General features: G+C 49.0%; 1 protein-coding gene across 1 annotated transcript; it reads right to left on the bottom strand.

Annotated features, from left to right (window-relative positions):
• Positions 1–5,336: 5,336 nt before the first annotated feature.
• LOC148183708 (vitamin D3 hydroxylase-associated protein-like) lies at positions 5,337–18,781 on the bottom strand. The gene is made up of 15 exons (XM_088060134.1): positions 15,942–18,781; positions 14,858–14,971; positions 14,380–14,523; positions 13,934–14,067; positions 13,453–13,659; positions 12,895–12,935; positions 12,171–12,295; positions 11,700–11,825; positions 10,910–11,007; positions 10,329–10,428; positions 9,726–9,769; positions 9,073–9,112; positions 6,822–6,930; positions 5,889–6,034; positions 5,337–5,630 (listed from the first exon to the last, which is right to left on the bottom strand). Exons 1-15 carry the CDS (start codon positions 16,149–16,151, stop codon positions 5,502–5,504), a joined length of 1,767 nt encoding a protein of 588 aa, XP_087916260.1. The 5' UTR covers positions 16,152–18,781; the 3' UTR covers positions 5,337–5,501.
• Positions 18,782–18,851: the final 70 nt, after the last annotated feature.

The raw sequence follows: 18,851 nt of genomic DNA on the forward strand, positions 1-18,851 counted from the left end.
TAAATGGAGCTGGCCTTTTCCTGTGTCCATTCCAGGGGCAGCCTTCCTTGGGGGATGCCCCCTCAGCTATGGCACTGCTGCTGTGAAAGGAGCTTGGGGACGTGCCAGCAGCTCTCCCCACTCCTGCTCCATGGTGCTGGCTGCAGCAGGAGCTTCCAGAAGGTGCAGAGTGATGCATGTGAGCAGAGTCAGCACGTAGCAATGCCCAGCCCTCTCCCAACCCTCATCCAGCCTCCAGGAATCCATGCAAGCGCTTCCTGAGGCCGAGGTGGGTTCTTTGCTTGTGTGGCAGCACCACAGCCTCTGTGATGGGCTGAGTAGATGTGGGAGAGTTTTCTCCCTGTGCTGGGAAATGTCAGGGCACTGGCTTCCCACATCCGCCTGTGCACTGGGATCTGTGCCCTGATGCTGCCCTTTAGACACTTGGTAAATGTTTGACACAGACACAGCTGTGTCCGGGCTCACTTGGCATTTCAAAGGGCAAATTCTTCAGCAGGCACAGCTGCATTTCCAGATGGCTGGATGCTGCTGGGCAAAGCCCTTCTATCAATGCACCAGCACCTCCACATCCCCATGAATCCCAGGTATGGCTCCTCATGCCACCACAAGGCCACAAATCCAAGGGAACCTAAAGGAGGGAGGTAGAGGGATGTCCCAAGCCAAATTTCAAATCCATAGCACAGGAGACAGACCTGCCTGACTCACAGGTCAATATCCACTTCTCCATGTTGATTTTGTCACCTGAATTGATCCAAGACCAAGGTCAAACCCACTAGTGGAGATGAGAGCCATGACCCTTTTCACAGGGAGAGTCAGTCTGTAACAGCTGGTCTGGGATTTCACTGTGGCATCCACAATGTGCCCTTCACTTTGACCATCCCAGAAAAAGACAGCTAAGCCAAGTCAGAGAGTCCCTTCTGTCCCCTGCAAGACCTGCACCATCTTTGCTTGCAAGAGCAAAACTCCACTGACTCACTCTCAGCAGGTTCATCTCTCAAGCAGGCTGGGTCTTTTTCTGAAATTCTAATAACTGAACAGTTTTCTCTCTAAATTGGTAAGAAATATTTTGTCAGCTTTGACCCCATTTTGAATTAAAATGCCAGATAATAAATCCTGACAGCTGTGTCTTGTGTTCACATATTTGTAACCAAACACTCTGATGATCTTTTTAAAACTATTTACAAAATGGGGCATGTTATGCTGCTCTGAAAGAATTTTAAAGACATTTTACAAAATACTGACATAATAGTGAAATGGGCTGGACCCCTCTGGGGAACTTGTTCAAGTTGGCTCAGAGGGCTGAATAAATGTTTTCTGGGAGCTCTCCAGTTTCTGACTCATTTCAGCCTGGAGTATCCATTGGAAGCATAACACTTTCCTCATTCCAGTCCAATTCCACCAGCACTCACAGAACATAACAGCTGCTAAAAAACTTTCCCCTACCTAAACTGCAACTTTCCAAACACCAAGGGTATCAGCTGAGAGGTGAGGGTCTGTCTCCAACAACCCTTTTTCACATTGCTCAGCCTGGACCCTGTTGGCTTTTCTGGAATAAGCTGTGATAGGATGGGAAGAGAGAATTCCCATAGCAACCCTCAGACCTCTGACAGCAGGGGCTGCTTTCACTCCTCACCATCCCTACATTTTTCTCACTTTATGGGCATTTCACTATTTTCCTTCAGATTTTTCATAGCCAAGTTGTATGAATCCTACTTAGAACTTGTCCAGCAAGGCTGCTGCAGAGAGATGTTCTTCACCAGAAGCCCAGGAGCATTCCTCCTTCTTCCATCATGTCTGGTGTCTTGCACAGGTCTGTCCCCACGGGGTGACAGCTGTGACTTCAGTGCCCTGATGCTGAGGGACTGGGATGTTCCCAGCTGCTCCAGGACTGGGCACAAACCTTAGGGCAGGAAGCTGGGCTTTCACTGGCCTCCCATGGGCAAGCAGGGAATGTAGGAAGCTGGAGAACAGTAACAGGAAAGAAAAAAGAAAAAGAAAAAGAAAAAAAAAGAACAGATTGAGACCATGCTTGTAGAGGTGAGGATTTGTGCAGGAAACAGCTGTTTCAGAGTGAAAGATGTACCAACCCTAATTCTTGCTTTTTTGTGTGTTTCAAGGGTGAGCCTTGTTATGTTCAGGTGTTTAATTTCACCCACTTTTTTAACATTTGCTTTAAGCTTCTTCAACTACCACCTTCCCTGAACCTTTTTTGAAGTGAATGTCTGGGATCCTTGGGAATGTTTGTGTCCCTAATTTTCTCTGCCACTGCCTGCTACATAGAGAGCTCTGTGTGTTTTGGATACTGTAAGGGGACAATTGACCCATTCTAACCACTCACATTCTGTTGGTGTAAGTCCTTCTAGGGAGTTTTATTTGCTCCTGGTGTTGTGATTATGCAACAATGTGAACTGCAAACTAAAGAAAAAGTCCTGCAAAATAAAGTAAAACCAAATAAAAAGCCTGGATTTTCTGATGCTTGTTTATTTACCTGGCCACAGAATGAAATGTGGATTAAGGAGGGCAGATTTAAATTATTCAAATCAAGAGAGAGGAGGAAAAATGATCAAAGACCACAGCCAGGATATTGTGCTGAAGATGAAAGAAACTAGTAAAAACAAAGCCCTTTTGGCATTTGCACATGGTTCTGTGAGACAGACCAAAGCCTGGACTTTTGTCAGTGCTGGGCAGCTGGACAAGCACTCTGCAAACACACAGTGCAGGTCTGCAAGGGCAAGGGAAGGAGCTGCAGCAGGGCTGCAGACAGCAGCACTGTGCTGGTGGGTGTGGAAGGGGCTGACATTCTTTCTCCGGACTGGAGGAGGCCTGGAGGAAGAGCTCTCCTGAAAACTTGAAGTCATGCCCTGCTAAATGTGTTTCTCTGCTAGTGTTTCAGCACCCGACCTCACCAGAGTGCTCTCAGTATCACCCTCCCCACTTTCCCCTGCGTTTATGCAGCAATGGCAACAGATGTCATGAACAACCTGGCTGGAGAAGGGCCCTAAATTTTACCCAGGAAGGTGCTTTGCTGTCTGCCCAGCTGAGGCATTTACCTGGTCTGTAAATTCCTGAACAGACCCCTAAATCAAGTCTGAACATGTATCTTATTTCCCTCACACTTTTTCAACTTTTCTTCTGGATGTCTTTTCTACCTCATCCACTCCAGTGGCAGGAGAGTTTCATCCAAGCATCCATGCTCTCTCCCTTCAGCATCTGCTGGATCATAGGGAGAAACTCCTTTTGGTTGTTGGGTCTGGGAGTGAGTGCTGCAGGATCCTGAGATCTAGTGACTGGCTGGAGGCAGGATAGAGGAGAGCAGGAGAAAGAGCAAATCCCATCTAGAACCATCCACAAGGAGCAGCTGGAGTGCACAGCACAAGTATGCCTGGAGAAATTCCTTTTAGAAACTGGTTTTCACTTGGTTCCACCTTGCAAGGATATGGAGGGGTATAGGAGTGAAGGACACTTCACAAAACAAGGTCTGTGCATGCTCAGGTGTAGCCAGGAATGCTACCTGGGCAGATTACTTGTTTAATGGAGAGCTCCCACCTTCCCTTTGAGAGTTAAACTGGTTTTTTTTCTGTTTTGCTTCTGCTTCTGTACTTCTTGCACCTTCTGGATTTCTCAGTCCCCTCTGGGCCAAGCTCCTTTGGAATACTCCTTCACAGGGAGTTCCTTTTATCTCAGTTCTCTGGGTCAGGAAGAAAACTCCAAAGCCTGTCAGGATCTTGTTTCTTTATTAGGATGTTATCAAAATACTTGGCAGACTTTTCCAGACTTTTTGCTCAAGTTCAATTCATCCTGCCCTTTTGGCTCACTTTGGCCCTGAAGGCACAAAATGGCCCCAAACTGTGCGGCCTTTTTATCTTTGTACTTATCCAATTGTCGTATATTAGACATGTATAATAGACATGTATATTATTTTTCTTAATGAGCCAACGACCCAACACCTGTGTGCTGCACTACGGCATTTTCTATCCAATCACTTACTACTACCCAAAAACCTCTAGAAGAAGAACTTGAAGAAGAAAGAAGAAGGAAAAGAGACAACACCCTAAATCCTCCATCTTATCTTCTGCTTTCTAAACTAGTTTAAACTCTAAACTTCAACTTTTTCACCCAATGACTTAAGAAAACACTCTAATCTACACACTTACACTTTTATCTTTTCTATCTAACTTTAACAGTTGTTTTCATGTAACACCATGAAAACATGCTCAGAAATTTCATGTTATATGAAATTCAGTGTTCTCCTGGATCTCAGAGACAAGGGCACACACTCTGTGTCTCAGACTCCAGCAGAAAGGACAGTTAAAGACCCTTTGCTCCTGGTCTGGGAAGGTCACAGTCACTCCACAGGCTGCCCCGTGGTGGTGCCCCCAGCAGCAATCCTGAGGAGGATCCTGCAGAGGCATCTCCTCGGAGCAGGGAGTGCCAGGTCAGAGGTGGTGAGTCAGGCTGTGTGACTGTCACGCTCCCTTGTGTGACTCAGACCTGCTGGTGGCCACGGGAGGCAGCTGGATGACTGCAGCATCCCTGCCAGCCCCAGGGAGGCAGATGAGTACCAAGGGCGGTGTCACCTCTTCTCTGTGCTGGCAGGCTTGGGGAAGGAATCACCCTAATGATCATTGCTAATGATCGTGTCTTATTTCAACACGCACTTGCTTATTCAAAGCATCTCCTTCATCACTCCCCTTTTGTCCTCTGCCTCTTCTTCCACCTTGAGAGCGAAGGATGGGTCAAGAAACATCACACAATTGTCACGGTGCTGTTGGAAGCACCAAACACTGGAATGGCCTAAGTGTAGTCACAGAAATGCTTCCTCACTTTTCCCTGAAGTGTTTGTAGGCAACAAACCCCCATCTTTTCCCATTGCTTGACTGGAAGAAATAATGAGGAGCAGGAGTGATGACAGACCAGTTAACATTTCTCTCAGCTTATGGTTAAACAGAGGACATTAAGCTAAACTGCTCAACTGCTGCATGGGATTGAGATCTAGGCAGCAAGTGAATTCAAGAAGGGGACAAGTTTGTGGAGGAGAGCTCTTTTGGCAGCTGTTTAAACCCATGGGCTGACTGCAAGTTTTTGCCAAAAAGCCTCTTGGCCAAGCTATGGCACAGCCAGAGAGGGAATCCTGCACTTGCCAGGTTATACTCTCCCACAAACATCTGCTCCTGCCCGCTGTTGGAAGTAAAATATTGCAGTAAAGCTCTTTGGTCTTACACCATACAACAAATAATATTAAACTGCAGTTATTGGATCCCTTTGGTCCAGCATTAACTCCTTTCTTTGGCTCTTTTTTACACAGTTTAACAATGAAGGACAATTTAGACAGAGACTTGCTTTTTGCTGACTATTTTTAAACTGAATTTAGTGCCACTTTATTAAAATATTAGCTCAGAGTTCTCAACTCACTATGTACTTTGCTTCATATCAGGTAGAAGGCGGCTGGAGTGAAGGGCAGGGAATGAAAAGCCATCCCATTGGAGGCTGGCTCCCAGAAATCACAGGTTTGTCTTCGTGCCACGGGCAAGAGCCTCCACCTCCTTCATGAAGCGCAGGCACAGCTCCTCCTGCCAGGGCAAGGCCACGCACTGCACGGCCACGGGCAGCCCCACGCCTCCTGCCACAGCCTGCAGAAGTCAAGGACAGTGCTGAGGCAAGCAGGGCAGGCACGGGACACTGCAGGAAGGGAGGGCAGGGGAAGACAAGCGAGGGCACGGCTGCCAGGCCGACAAACAGCGGCCCTGCTGCGCCGCACGCTGCCGGAGCACTGGGTGCAAACCGGGCCGCTGAACCAGCTCCTGCTCTCGCTAGGAGATGCAGACAGGCCTTGGGACAATGGCCCGGGGGTGTCACCCTGCTAAGACTTGAGCTCTTTTCCTGCTGACCTCCTTCAGCCTCTGGTCCCAGAGGTCTCCGTAGTGCCCTTGGTAGTGCTTCAGTTCTTCTTCGTCGGCTCTCGTGACCGTGCTGACCGGCACCACCCCGGCAGGGAAGTTTAACACGTTGTACAAATTGGTGTAGGAGGTCGCAGCTGGAACACAGAGCATGCAAAATGGCAAGATTTAATGTGTTGGGCCAGCAATGGCCTTGAGACGACAAACCTGAGTTGCAGGAATTGCAGACTGGAGTTGCTGGTCCAGAGGAGGCCATGCTGCCTCAAAGGGACTGCTGATGGAGAGATTTGAGTGCCAGAGAGCAGAGTGACCTGTGCCTTCACCTGTCACTCGTGTGGAGATTAGATGTGCTCTGGGAGGGACCAATTCTGAGCCTGCATCTATCCCTGGGGGAAAATCCTAGCTGTATTCTCAAGATATTCCTGATGTCCAGTTATGTAACATCACCATGGGGATTTTGGGTCCCAAAAGGTCATTGCTAGAGGGATGGAGGACCCTGACTGGAAGCTATAAAAAAAGGCCTTTTTCTGCAAGTCACACTCAATGAGCCCTCCTGCTGTTTGCAGAGTCCTGGGAAATGTGAGACAGCTGCATCCAAAAGAGCCTGATCCTGTACCAAAGTCTACCACAGCCATCCTCACTGCCACTCTCTGCTGCAGGAGTAGCTCTGGGGCTTTCTGCAGCAGAAAAACAGGGAAAACTCACCAAGGAATAACTGGGACAGAGGGACCACTAATTGCTGCCCCATAATTACCCAAACATCTTTAGCTCAGATGAGGTGGGGGTGTGAGCAGACCCACCCAGAGGCCTCTCCTTTGCTTTATTCTGGAGGGAAGTGCATGGTTTGGGGAAAGTCTGTGGGACTCGGGTGTCTCTGCCCACAAACACGGCTGTGGGTGGACATCACCACACAGGGGACGTTACCAAAGAGCTTCCCAGTGTAGCCGTGGTTGAAGGCTGGCCCCAGCATGGGACAAAGGATCACATCCAGCCTCAGCTCCCTCCATCTGGCGATGAACTCCGTGTGGTAAGCCTGGAAGGAAAGGCAGAGGGGATGGCAGGCGTGTCTGCTGGACAGCAGTGGCAGATCAATGCTGACACAGAGGAAAAGGAGGGAGAAAGCCTTCCTGGATACAACAACAGCAAAAAAAAATAAGATAAAATCTGAGCTGTGTTGTGAAAGGGCCAAGGGATTTTGTTCTTCCACTTTTAGGTTTCCTGTCAGAATACCATGTGCTGCCCAGACCTAGACATTAATGCTAGGTGTGTGTTTCAGAACTGATTTATCTGAGTATTAACCCAATGCTTTCCACAAACAGCTTTGCTTTAGAGTTATATTGAATGGAGACCAACAGCAGTTTGGATGACTAAAAAGTCACATTTCCTAAAAGCTTTGGTTATTTTGGTAGAAGTATTGAAAAACATGAATCCAAAATACTTCCAGAAAACCTTCTTTCATTCGGCATGAGGGTACAGGTAAGGAAAGGAAGCAGCAAGAGACATTTGGGCAAGCTCCAGGACATCCCCCACAACACAGGAGGCACAGCTTCAGGATTGCACTGCAGCTCCAAGAGAGATTCAGATTTGTAATCTGGTTTACCACAGCTTTGCTGAACATCAGGCCGTGAATGAATCCATCCCCAGAGAGATGGCCCACTTTTTCCTAGCAGACAGACACGGATGGAACCCCAGGACAGTTGTTTCTGCAGCCATTTGCTGGCTACAGGGACACATCTGTCCCATGGCCCAGCCCCTGTCCTGCACAACCCTTTCACACCAAGTTTTCTCTACAAGAGTCTTCCAGCTCTCTCACAAAAGACCTGGCCTTGGGGCTATTTTTTAGTCTGACCTCAATTTCCACCTGCAGTCTGAGATCCTTCCTGCTGAAAGTTCAACAAATGAGATGTGTTTCCAGGAAATACAGTCACTGCAGCTAACCTGATTCTTTTTCTCTTTTTGTTTTTTTTTTTCTGAGAGAAAAGCTGGTCACTAGCCAAAAGTTTTGAATCAGCTCTTGTTTGCAGTAGATAAAAACATGTGAATATGGTTTTACTGAACTGCAACAATTCAAATAATCTTTGAAGCCATAAAATCTTCTAAAGTGTTTTCTTTTTGGCATTTTTGGTGTTTTTTGTTGGGTTTTTTTTTGTGGTTTTTTTTTTCTTTTTGTGGTGGCTCTTTTTTGTGTGTGTTTGCTTGTCTGTCTTGGTTTTTTATGTTTACTTCTTGGGTTTGGTTTTCTATGGGGTTTTTTTCAGGAGTAGGAGAGAAATCTGTTTTCACCTAAAAAAAACCCCATGGCCATTTAATTTCAAATACTCCCACCAGTGACCAGGCAGCTTTTTATGAGTTTTTCCTCTGCCCAGTAATTTGTCAGACCACAGTGCACATCCATGGAATGAGTGGCACTGATAGGGGCTGGTGGTGCGGGCTGGGGGGATGTTTCTCCTCAGAGAGGATTGTGAGGGTGTCCCAGGGAACACAGATCCTGCCTTGTGGGAGGACACCAAAACAGCCTCCTCAGCGTTGCAAAACACCAGCTGAAAGAGGATACTCTCTATAAATAGACAGAGGCAGCGGAAAATACCAGAGAGGAGAGGTGCTATTTAAACTCAAGGACAAAAATAAAATAAGGATAAACTGGAAGGGAGTAAAGAGCACAGGAAACATGAAGGTTTCCAACCATCAGGGCAGAGACAAGAGAAGGCAGTCAATAAAAGCAAACTGAAGGATAAAACTCAGATGGTTTAAAAGAGGAACCTGGTCAGCTTGTGGCAGCACTGGATGCAGTTGTCCAGGAAAAAGCTTCCTGTCTGAGGTTGCTGATCTCAAATGAGTTCATAAGGAAGCCACCTAAGTCACAGAGTTCATATACAAAATTTTTGAGTTCTAATGCCTCTGCTTGATAGTTCAAGCATGGCCTTTGCTCAGAACAGTAACACCTAATACCTGAAATGGAGAATTTGCAGCAAGAGACAGAAAAGACAAAGTGAAGCCTCATCTTTAGTGGCTGTTCCTATGCTGTTTTTGCTTAGACAATGCAGGGCAAAGTACGATGAATAATTTCCAGCCCCAAGTCCATCACAGAGTCCATCACAGAGTGCAAAGCAATTGCTTAGAAACATTAGAGACCTCTCACTACAGTAAAAAAAAAATAAAGTAGAAGTCACATTACCGCCACTGCTCCATGCTGATCCCAGAGGTTTTTGGCAGACCTGGAAAGGTGGAAGAATTAATGAGTGACTGTGGCAACAGAAAACAATTAAGAAAATGCACAGATAGCCCACTTTTAAAGTGACTGCATGACCCTTCTGGGAACAAGCAATGGTTCACCTCCCAGCTGATCCCCTGGTGCACACATGCTTACAGGTACATCAAAGGAGCAGTTGTTAAAGCATGCCAGAAGACCTGGGTAAAAATCAGTCTTCTGAATTCATTTGCTACCAGTTTGGTGTGTCTGCGCCTCTTTTGGAGGCACAGGTGCCTGACACCACGCTGCACATGCAGGCAGAGACCGCTGCATTAACTTGCCACCTGATGCCCTGGATACCTCCTGATGGGGAAAGCAGCCCTTATCTCCCTGTGCTGATCTCCATGAGTCACCCTGTCACTCTGAGGATCCTTAAGCTCTTGAAACAACCCCTGCCTGAGAAGGATAAGCCAGTGCTGATCCCAGGCTGTGCAGGGGTGGCACACACTCACCTGGCTCAGCCTGTGCCACCAGCCCCGTGGCAGGGCTTTGCACAGCCAGCTGGCATCTACCTGCACAAATGGATAGGCACAGCCAAGCACATCCCCCTTCTCCAGAGCCACCTCAGTGTGTCTTACCCCACTCCACAGAGAGCGCTGAGATCCCGAGCAATTCGTGGGTACTTCCAGAGGAAAGAGAAAAACTTGGGATTAGTCAGCAACAATGCAGCTGGAATAGCTGGCTGCCCTGTGACTGCATTTTGGGCATCTGTCTTGTCCTAGCAGAAGTGGTTCAGAAGGACAGGCCAGTTCCAGTGAAGTGGGTTTACTCCCATAATAATTTACACATTTAATCACTACAACTCATACAAATAAGGCTCTAGACCACACTTCTAGTGCTGGAGAGCATCTTCTGGAGTGCTGTTTAGATCCTCACTAGTGATATCCATTCTCCTGGAGCTCATTGCTGGAAGAGCTGTATGCTCACAGGTTTCCTGGGAAAGGATCATATTTCCTTATTATTAACCTCCCCACGCAAAACTCCCACAAAAGGCTGTCAGACTCACTTGATAAGTTCAGCTTGGGTTTAAAAAATAAATGCATTTCACTATGATGCCTATCAGGCACTTAACATGAAGCAGCCAAGAATTCCTGGGTGGTACAATTTACCTCCCTGCACAAGGAAACCTCCCCACCTTGCAAGTCTCCTACAACACAGGTGAGACCCAGCCACACACTTACCACGGGTTTCAGAATGATAGCCAAGATCCTTTTCACCAGAGCAGGAATCCTGTAAGTATTGTACTGGGATTTCAGGTTGGAATCTACGATGTCTCCTTTGCTGGAAGGGCAGAGAGTGAAAAAGTCAGGACAAGTTACCTGTAGACAAGTCACAGAGCAATAATAACAACAGCAGCACTGCTCCCAAGGCAGGGCTTGCCTTGGAGGGGAGCTGCTAGAGGACAAAATCTGCCTGTTTCGGTAGAAAACACTGAGCAATAGTTGCTGAGGTGTAAATGTTCATTGCAAAAGTGACTGATAATTCAGTACTGCCTGTGTCATCAGGGCCATAAGAGTTCTGGGGGGCTTTGCAGTGGTGGGGCCATGCACAGCCCTGGGCATGCTGAGGTGAGAGAGGGGCTGGGTGGGCACCGTGGTACCTGTGTGTGTGAACTGCCTGCTGCTCGTGCTAAAGTCGTGCAGAAACTGCTCCTCTGCGGCTCATTACTCAGTTTGCATGCACGATATAATCACTCTGGATGCAGCCACTGGCCTCACAGTTGCAGATTTCACAGCCCACACAGCAATGCGGTTTTACTCACAAGCAGTCTACCAGGTGGGCGGCCCCATCTGAGAAAATCCCTCTGGTGAACAGCTCATCCACCGCGTAGTCAATCTTTGGTGGGGCAAAGGGAACAAGCTGCAAGAAAACCATCCCTGTCCAAGAGGCAGCAAAGGTAAATGACTCACAGAACCCTCTGAGAGCCTCACCAGTGGTCAGTGGGAAGTAGTGGGAAACTTACACCCTCCTTTGCTGCTCTAGGACAGCAAGGCCTCATTTCCATCTCCCCGCTGTCCTTTCCCAGTAGTCCTATCCAAGGTGTTGATACATACTGGGACCTGGCACAGGTTCCACTCCTCTGCATTCTTGGACAAGAATTCTTAGAAACTTCACCAATTTTAAATTTATTAAAAATTGTTTTGCATCATTGGAGCAGCTACCATATAGAAATCTCCGCTGGTGGAATCACAGCAAAATGTAGGCTAAAAGAAGTCCCTGGAGGGTCAACTGTTCCAACCCCCTTCCCACTCACCCACTAAGAAGTCTGTAAGCTGTGTTTAACAGCTGAGGGATCATGGAAACTGTTTTGAGTTTGATATTTATGGGAACACCAAGCATGATGGGAAAAAACAGTGTTTGGGCTGACTTGGAGATATCTGAACATATTTATCACATCTGCTAGGCCAGAAATATAAGCAAGTCCACTCCAGTTAAGAAAACAAGCTGTTACATTTGCCTTTCTCTTTTATGGGGAGCAAAAGTGGAGATGGAAAGTGATTTATCCAGACTTTGTTAGGAGCAGGGTAACAGCTCCAGGCACGGGAACCCACTGTGTGCCCTGCATCCTGGAGGAGCTTCCTTGTGTGCTGGACAGCGCGTTTCATGCTAGGCGAGGGCTGGAAGTAACCACCTCCTTCGTAATACCCGACACGAAGGGGCTTGGAGCTGGTGTAAACCTGCGAGAAGAGGAGCCATGACTTGCATCTAGGAGAGGAGCAAGACTGGACTGTTCCCAGGGAGGCACCGACTGAGGTCTCCTGCAGTGGGGAAAGGATGGGAGGAACAGGGCTGGTGAAAAGCAGCGGCGGTCTTTGGTACGGTCTTTTTGTCACCACCTCCTGCCTGCCAACCCTGCTGTGTGGCTGCTTCTTGGGGTCACCCATGCTGGGTGTCCTCTGCCCACAAGGATGTGTGTTTCCCTGGATCCTTTGCTATCTTGGACGTGAAACCGGACAGGAATCTCCAGAGATCGTACTTTGTTGCTGGGCAGATGGAGACATGGGAGCACCTCCGAGCCTCACCTGCTCATTGAAGGGGATGGGGGGCACGGTGGGGTCCAGCTGGAACATCTCCTGGCACAGCAGTGCCTCCATGCACAGGGCCAGGCTGTCCACGTCCCTCGCCATGGGCCCCAGCATCCCCGTCACTGCGAGCACAAAGGGCCGGACACTGCAGCCAGGTGGGCTGGTGCTGGCACAGTTGCTGCTGGGGCTGCAGCACGGGGGAGTCTCAGGTCAGGGAAAAGGAGTGGGGAATGAGTGCAATGAGCATGGAGGTCCAGCAGTAAGGATCTGTCAGCCTCAGAGCAGAGGCAGCCTAACGAGCCTAATGACCTCCTGGGCCAGGCTTCTGCAGTCGTGAGGAGAAAGGGCTGTGGCCTTTCTGCCAATGCTGCCTGGCAGCAGCTGAAGCTGTCAAGAATTTCCTGGCAGCATCTCCAGTGAGACATCCCAGGCCTTCGGCATGCACATCTCACACCTCTCCTGCTACTCACTGCACTGCCTGATTCCACTGGTTCCATTACATGATTGCATTGATTTCATCCTGCTGAGGCTCAGCCAACACTCACCACCACACACAACAGAACAAATGGTGCAAAATGTCACAACACAAGGCTGTTCTCACGGGTCACTGCTTTGGCTTGCCATGAGGCACAGAGCAGAGCAAACACTTTCGCTGGCGTTTCAGTAGTAGGAGATGTAAGAGGCAAAGGTTTGGCATAGTAACATGCCATCATGGACTTACCTGATTGCATTCCTATGAGAGGAGAAACGACTCCCTGTTTGCTGGGAACATAATGGGAGAAGCAGATTAGCAGCAGGCTGTAGGGCAGGTCACCGTGCTGAGTTGTAAATTTCCCATTTGCCCTCAACCAAATCTAAGAGATCAAAAGCTCCTGCAAAGACTAGACACTTCCTAGGCTATGAAGAGGACTTATATGGTCTGGAAGCTGCTAGGGACAGTATTTATCATCTCTTTTCCCTGCTGCAACTAATTCCTTATCTATGGGCAAACTGCCTCTGATAAACAGAAAACTCTTACAAGCAAAGCAAGGGCTGGAAAACATCTGAAAAGGAGATCATCCTGTAGTATTTGCTTTCAGCTTCTTGGCCAGCACTATTAAAAACTGTATAAATCTTTGCTGTGATACAGATTGAAGTCATCTTGTGTTACTAACAGAGCAAGCTCAATGCTAACTTAACCCTGGAGGAAACCATGGGCACTAGGAAGTTCGATGCACCGCGGGGGACACCGTGCAGCCTCCACAGTGGGTGGAAGAAGAGGACAGAAGTTGGGATGCACCTGATCCTGTTGCTGGTGGGTTTGAGGCCGCAGAGCCTGCAGAAGCTGGAGGGCAGTCGGATGCTGCCAGCCACATCCGAGCCGATGCCCAGGATGGAGCCTCCCCCCGCGATCAGAGCTCCCTCCCCTCCCAAGGAGCCCCCAGGGCACTTCGGGGGGTTGAGAGGGTTCAATGTCTGGCCAAAGATGGGGTTGCTGCAGTCGTAGCTGGGGAGAGGAAGATTAGCAGGTGAGTGAGGTACTTCTGCCTCTGCAAACCATAAATACAGGGCACAGAGCACCGTGCAGGGATGGGTGTGGAATTAAGGCAGAACTGCCATGGAGCAGATTCGTTGAGACAGCTGGATTTAAGAAGAAAGAGGCAACAAATGCAAGAGAAATAATTTTAGATGGAAGTAAGGAGGTAATAAGTGTGTGTGATTAGCTTGGATAGCAAGAGGCACGTGTCACAGTGTTTCCATGAAGGCAAACATGACATTACTTTATCATGGTCTGCGGGATGTTGGTTTTCACAAAGGGGATTCCCCCCTGGTGCTTTAGAACCTGGACAATGACGCTGTCTTCTTCCTTCACTTGGCCCAGAAATTTCACCATCCCTGCAGAGGAGACATGGCCCTTGGGGATGGGAAACAAAGCTCTTTAGGAGCAGGAGAGATGCTGTTTGGAGCTGTGACAAAAACAGACCTAATTCGTGGTGCCTTTTGTGGCAAAGCTCCCACCTAACTTTTCTCAGAGGCAGAACAGGACCTGACTGTCCCAGAGAAAACCAGCTCAGAACAGGGTAGAAGTATATGAAAGGCAGGTTTGCTGGTCCCACAATATTGGATCCAGAACATCCTTGTCTGAGGGAACTCTTAGCCAGTCCTGATGAGGATGGCACCTCTGCTCCCAGACCCAAGGCGAAAGGCAGAGGAGCTGGGGATGTACCTTGCAGTTAATGTGGTCCTTGATGCTGATGGGAATGCCATAGAGCAGCCCCTTCTCCTTTTGCTTCTTCAGTTTCTGGAGCTGATCCTCACATCCATGAATGAAGTCTGTCACACAGTTCACCTCCTGATTCACCTCCAAAGCCTCTCCAGAACAGAGAAGAGAAGAAGCAAGACACATGAACGGATGGAAGTAGACATAACATATTGAATTTTCAAGCTGAATTTTCAAGCTTCTCAAAACTTCAGCATTATTGAGACCTTACCTATAAATTTTGTATGTTTCTTTCTGAGATATTTCTCTGTCCTGGATTCTGTCCTGCTTATTTGCCTGTAAGCCACCCTTCAGACATCACAGCACCAAAAATTGCAATCCTCAGCATTGCTGGTCCTCTCAGCAAATGAGCAGACTTTTAATTTGAAAGTTCCACTGTAGCAGAGCCCTGCAGCATCTCTGCCATGCTGGAGGTGTCACTCACTTTGTCCATGTAGGAGTAAAGGACACTTTCTGGGGACAGGGACCTTTCCTTCAGCTTCTCTGCCAGCTCCACCATTGTCAGCGAGAGGATATGTGAGGTCTGGGTGCCTGGGCTCTGCAAAGGGTGGAGAATTGGGTACAGAGGGAAGAAAAAGACAGAAAACGTTGGTTAAGGCTGCAAATACCCAATTTTAACATCTGCCTAGCAATCACCTTGAGTGGAAAATTTTAGGCTATATGCCCTGTAGACATATAGACCTCCCACAGAGCACTGTGTGTGCTGAGTGGGGAATTTACAGATGGGGAATTTGCTGAGTCTTAGTTCATAAAACCAGAACCAAAACAGGCAGAAAACTGCACCTTGACTGGAGTTGCATGAACCTGTAAGAGTGGTTTGACCTGTCTCTGTTTACCCTCTTACAGGCCTTCACTCCCCTTCTAACTCACTGAAGAGCAGTTCAACCAGCTAAAGTTTTACAAATTTATCATTAACAAAGGGAAAAAAAAGTGTGTGGGCTGTTTGTAACCTCCCTTCTAAGAAAAGGATAGCAGGAGGTGTTTCTTCTGGCTTTAAGACAATTCCAAAGGCCTGACCTCCTAAAATCCAGGTGCTTCTTGACCTGGGCATGGGCAGGAGGAAATGGCTTTTGGTTTCTGATGTGCAGATGTTGGAAGGATGTGGAACCCCCTTGTACTTTGAGGATGATGAGGCAGACAGATCCTTACGGAGGGTCAAAGGAAAGAGGATGGGAGAGGAAAGGTTTGGCAGTAGGGATGGATGAGGAGAATGGGCATGGGAGCTCTGGGGTAGTGACCTGACTGGGAAGGTCCCAAGCTCCAACTTTTCTTTAATCCTCAGGATTCCCTCAATGGGTCTGTATTGACAAATACTTAATTTACACTGTCTCTTATGGGAGGGCCTTTTGAGGCAACGGGGGGTGATGACCCTCACAAAACATTGGGTTGGTGATGCTCCAAAACACGCCTGTGCCCCAGCCACCATTCACAGAGGGATTGATCAGAGCTCCCCCATTTCTTTGGTTATCCAAATTATAATCTCTTCCTTGAATAAACCTCAAATTTACCTCTTGCTTAAGCCTGCGAGCTGCCTTCTCCATTCTCTCCAGGGCCAGATGCCGAGACCTCCTTGCCTCATCCGTCTTCTGCTGGACCTGCCTCCTTCCCAGCCATTCCAGAAGCACCACAGCTGCAGCTGAGCTGCAGAGCAGAGCAGAGAGGGCACCAAGGTCTGCCCAGGATGGATCCAGGACCTGCCAGAGTCGCTCTTGGGTCATGATTTCTGTCTCTTAAGCCTAGCTGCAGACACCTGGCTCTCCCACCTACTCCTGGGAGGGCTGATGAGTGCAGACTGTGTGCTCGCCTGCTGTGCAGGATCGGCTCTGAAGCAGAGCTGCTTTAACAAAGTCCAGGAATGAACTTTGCAGACCGTGGACTTTGAAAGGGTCTGGCTGCTGGAGCAGCACTGGGGGTCAGGCTGCAAAGCAGTGTGCTCAGCTTGCTCAGCCTGGGGGGTTTCCCCACGGCAGGGGTGTCCCAGGCTGTGCCTCCCCAGGCAGTGGCTGTACCTGGGTACACACAGAGCTGGATGCCAGCAAAGCCCAGCTCTGGGCTGGCCCTGCTATACCCACATGTAATAATTAATGAACACTTAAACCCATTTACAAGAAGTGCTCAGCCATCATCCCTGTCCCTCAGGCAGCATCAGCTGCAGCCCCGTAAGCCTGGGAAAATGCAGTTCTGCTTGTCCTGGGGAACCTCATGTAGGGAGTCAAAGTGTCCCTGTGGAGAGATGGGAGCTCAGAACCAAGAGAATGGAGGTGCAGCAGTGACTCTGGGAATGCAGTGGGGAAGGAACTCTCTGAAGGTGCCTTTGAGGAGTGACTGCTCTGTATCATTTTCAAGAAACGCCCCTTTGAAAAGCATTTTGGCAACCCAAATCAGAGGCCGAGCACTTTTGGGAAATCCCCTCTGATGGATCCAGGATCTGCTCTCCTCTTTCTAACCCATCCTCCAGCCAGCAGAATGCAAAGGAGCTGGACCATGCAGGCTTCCCAGCTGCCCTCTGCCACGGCTGCTCCCCCTGCTCAGGACTGTGGCTTAGTGCGAAAAGGAGAGGCTGAAAAAATAATAAGCTTCTCTCAGTTCTCAAGCGCCTGCAAGCTGACAGGAAAGGGACAGGGGGTGCTTCTGAGAGCTCATTGCCAAGAGGCAAAGCAACCCCCCTGCATCTGGAGAGACACTGGCTCTGCTCCAGTCAGAGGGGCAGCACAGCTTGTAAGGAGAGAGTATCCAGAGTAACCATTGCTCTCTGGTGGAGGGGTCTTCTTTGGGGACTGAAGCCAGTGGCTGTGCTAAGTGTGTAATATCATGTTACCCTCCTGCCTGTTACAGACATGTCCTGTGGGATTATTCCTGTGGCAGCAGGGAGGAAGCTTGAGGAAGACGTGAAACTGCTGACAGGAAAACTGAGGAGGATCCTCCCTATCTGGACAGGGCGGGCAGCAAAATGCGCCGAACAACTCGGTGTGGATGTCACCAACCTCTCCTCACTGACTGGTCTTCATTGCCCCAAACCAGCCTGAAGTGCTTCAGTGCTGCCAGGCACACCAACCTCTTGCTGCCCAGGCTGGGCTGGGAGCAGCCTGCAGCTGGCCCTTGTGGCAGCCTCAAGTCCCCAGAGCCACCCAGCAGCTCCAGCCCTGCCTGGGGCACTGTCCCATGGTCTTGGACATGGCTTGCTGGAGGACTTTGTTCAGGGCTTCCAGTGAGGAATAATTACAGGTTCAGGTTCACTGGTGGCTCCATGGTTTGGACTCCCACGCCCTGCCCACCTCCATGCCAGGGGGAGAGTGGTTAAACTAACAGGGATGTGGTGCTTGGCTCTGGGAGCAGGGTCCAGGTGGCACTTCCTTTCCTGGGACAAGTCCTCCAGGCTTGAATTTTAAAACAAACATTTAACCCCATTAAGCATTTTCTGTGTGGGAAGAAAGTACCTGTAACCTCACACAGGCTCTTCTGGGCTTGGCTTTACACAGTATTCAGTCATGAGATGCCTGGAGCTCCCTCCCTCCTGTTTCCCAAGCCTGCTGATAAAGAATGGGGATCCCTGGGGGCTACTTTCTCCTTGGCTGTGATAAACACTATCCCAAGCCCTTGAAAACACTCCAGGCTTTTGCATGGTTTAAACTACAATAATACATTAAAAAAAATGAAACATTAATCCTGCCAGAGCTTTTTAACAATCTGCTTTAGGCATTCCTGCATTGGGAAAACACTTTTGCATTGTGCTGTTCCTTTCTGGAACACCCTTGGAAACCTGCTGGGAGCAGCCAGTGCTGCCAATCCCAGCAGCTGCCAGTGGCTGGAAAATCCTGCTGGAAAACCTGGCATGGGCCAAATGGGAGAAGATGTGCAGGGCAGGCTGTCCGCTGTCCATCTGACTCTGGCACGCTGCTCAGTACAGGCTTCAGACTGAAAGGGGGTGGATTTAGGTAAGATGTAAGAAATTCTTTCCCTGGGGTGGTGAGGCCCTGGCACAGGTTGCCCAGAGAAGCTGTGGCTGCCTCATTCCTGGCAGTGTTCAAGACCTGCTTGGGTGGGGCTCTGAGCAGCCTGGTCCAGTGGAAGGAGATTGGAAGGAAGTATCCCTAAGGGCCCTTCCAACCCAAACTGTTCTTCAATTCCATGATTTCTCCTTCATGCTGTGCAGGGTGCCAGCAGCCCTCTGTGGTGGGAAGTGGGCCAGCTCCATCTCTGCTTGCCAGAGTCTGCTCAGCTTTCCCTTCTGACTGCTGGGCTGTGCTAAGGAAAACACCAGATTCCATCCTCAGGGAGCTGAGAACAGAAGGGAAAATCCCTGTTCCTACAGCGCTCCAAGTAGTAGTTTGAGCATGTCAGACAGAATCAGTCCCTGTGCCCCAGTTTCCCCATCTGTAAGAGAACGCTCATCTTCTTATATTTCCCTGGAGGGATTA

The sequence above is a fragment of the Pseudopodoces humilis genome, chromosome 10 (assembly GCF_049639895.1).
Source record: "Pseudopodoces humilis isolate 2021_Gansu_Grassland_sample_001 chromosome 10, ASM4963989v1, whole genome shotgun sequence".
NCBI lineage: Eukaryota > Metazoa > Chordata > Aves > Passeriformes > Paridae > Pseudopodoces > Pseudopodoces humilis.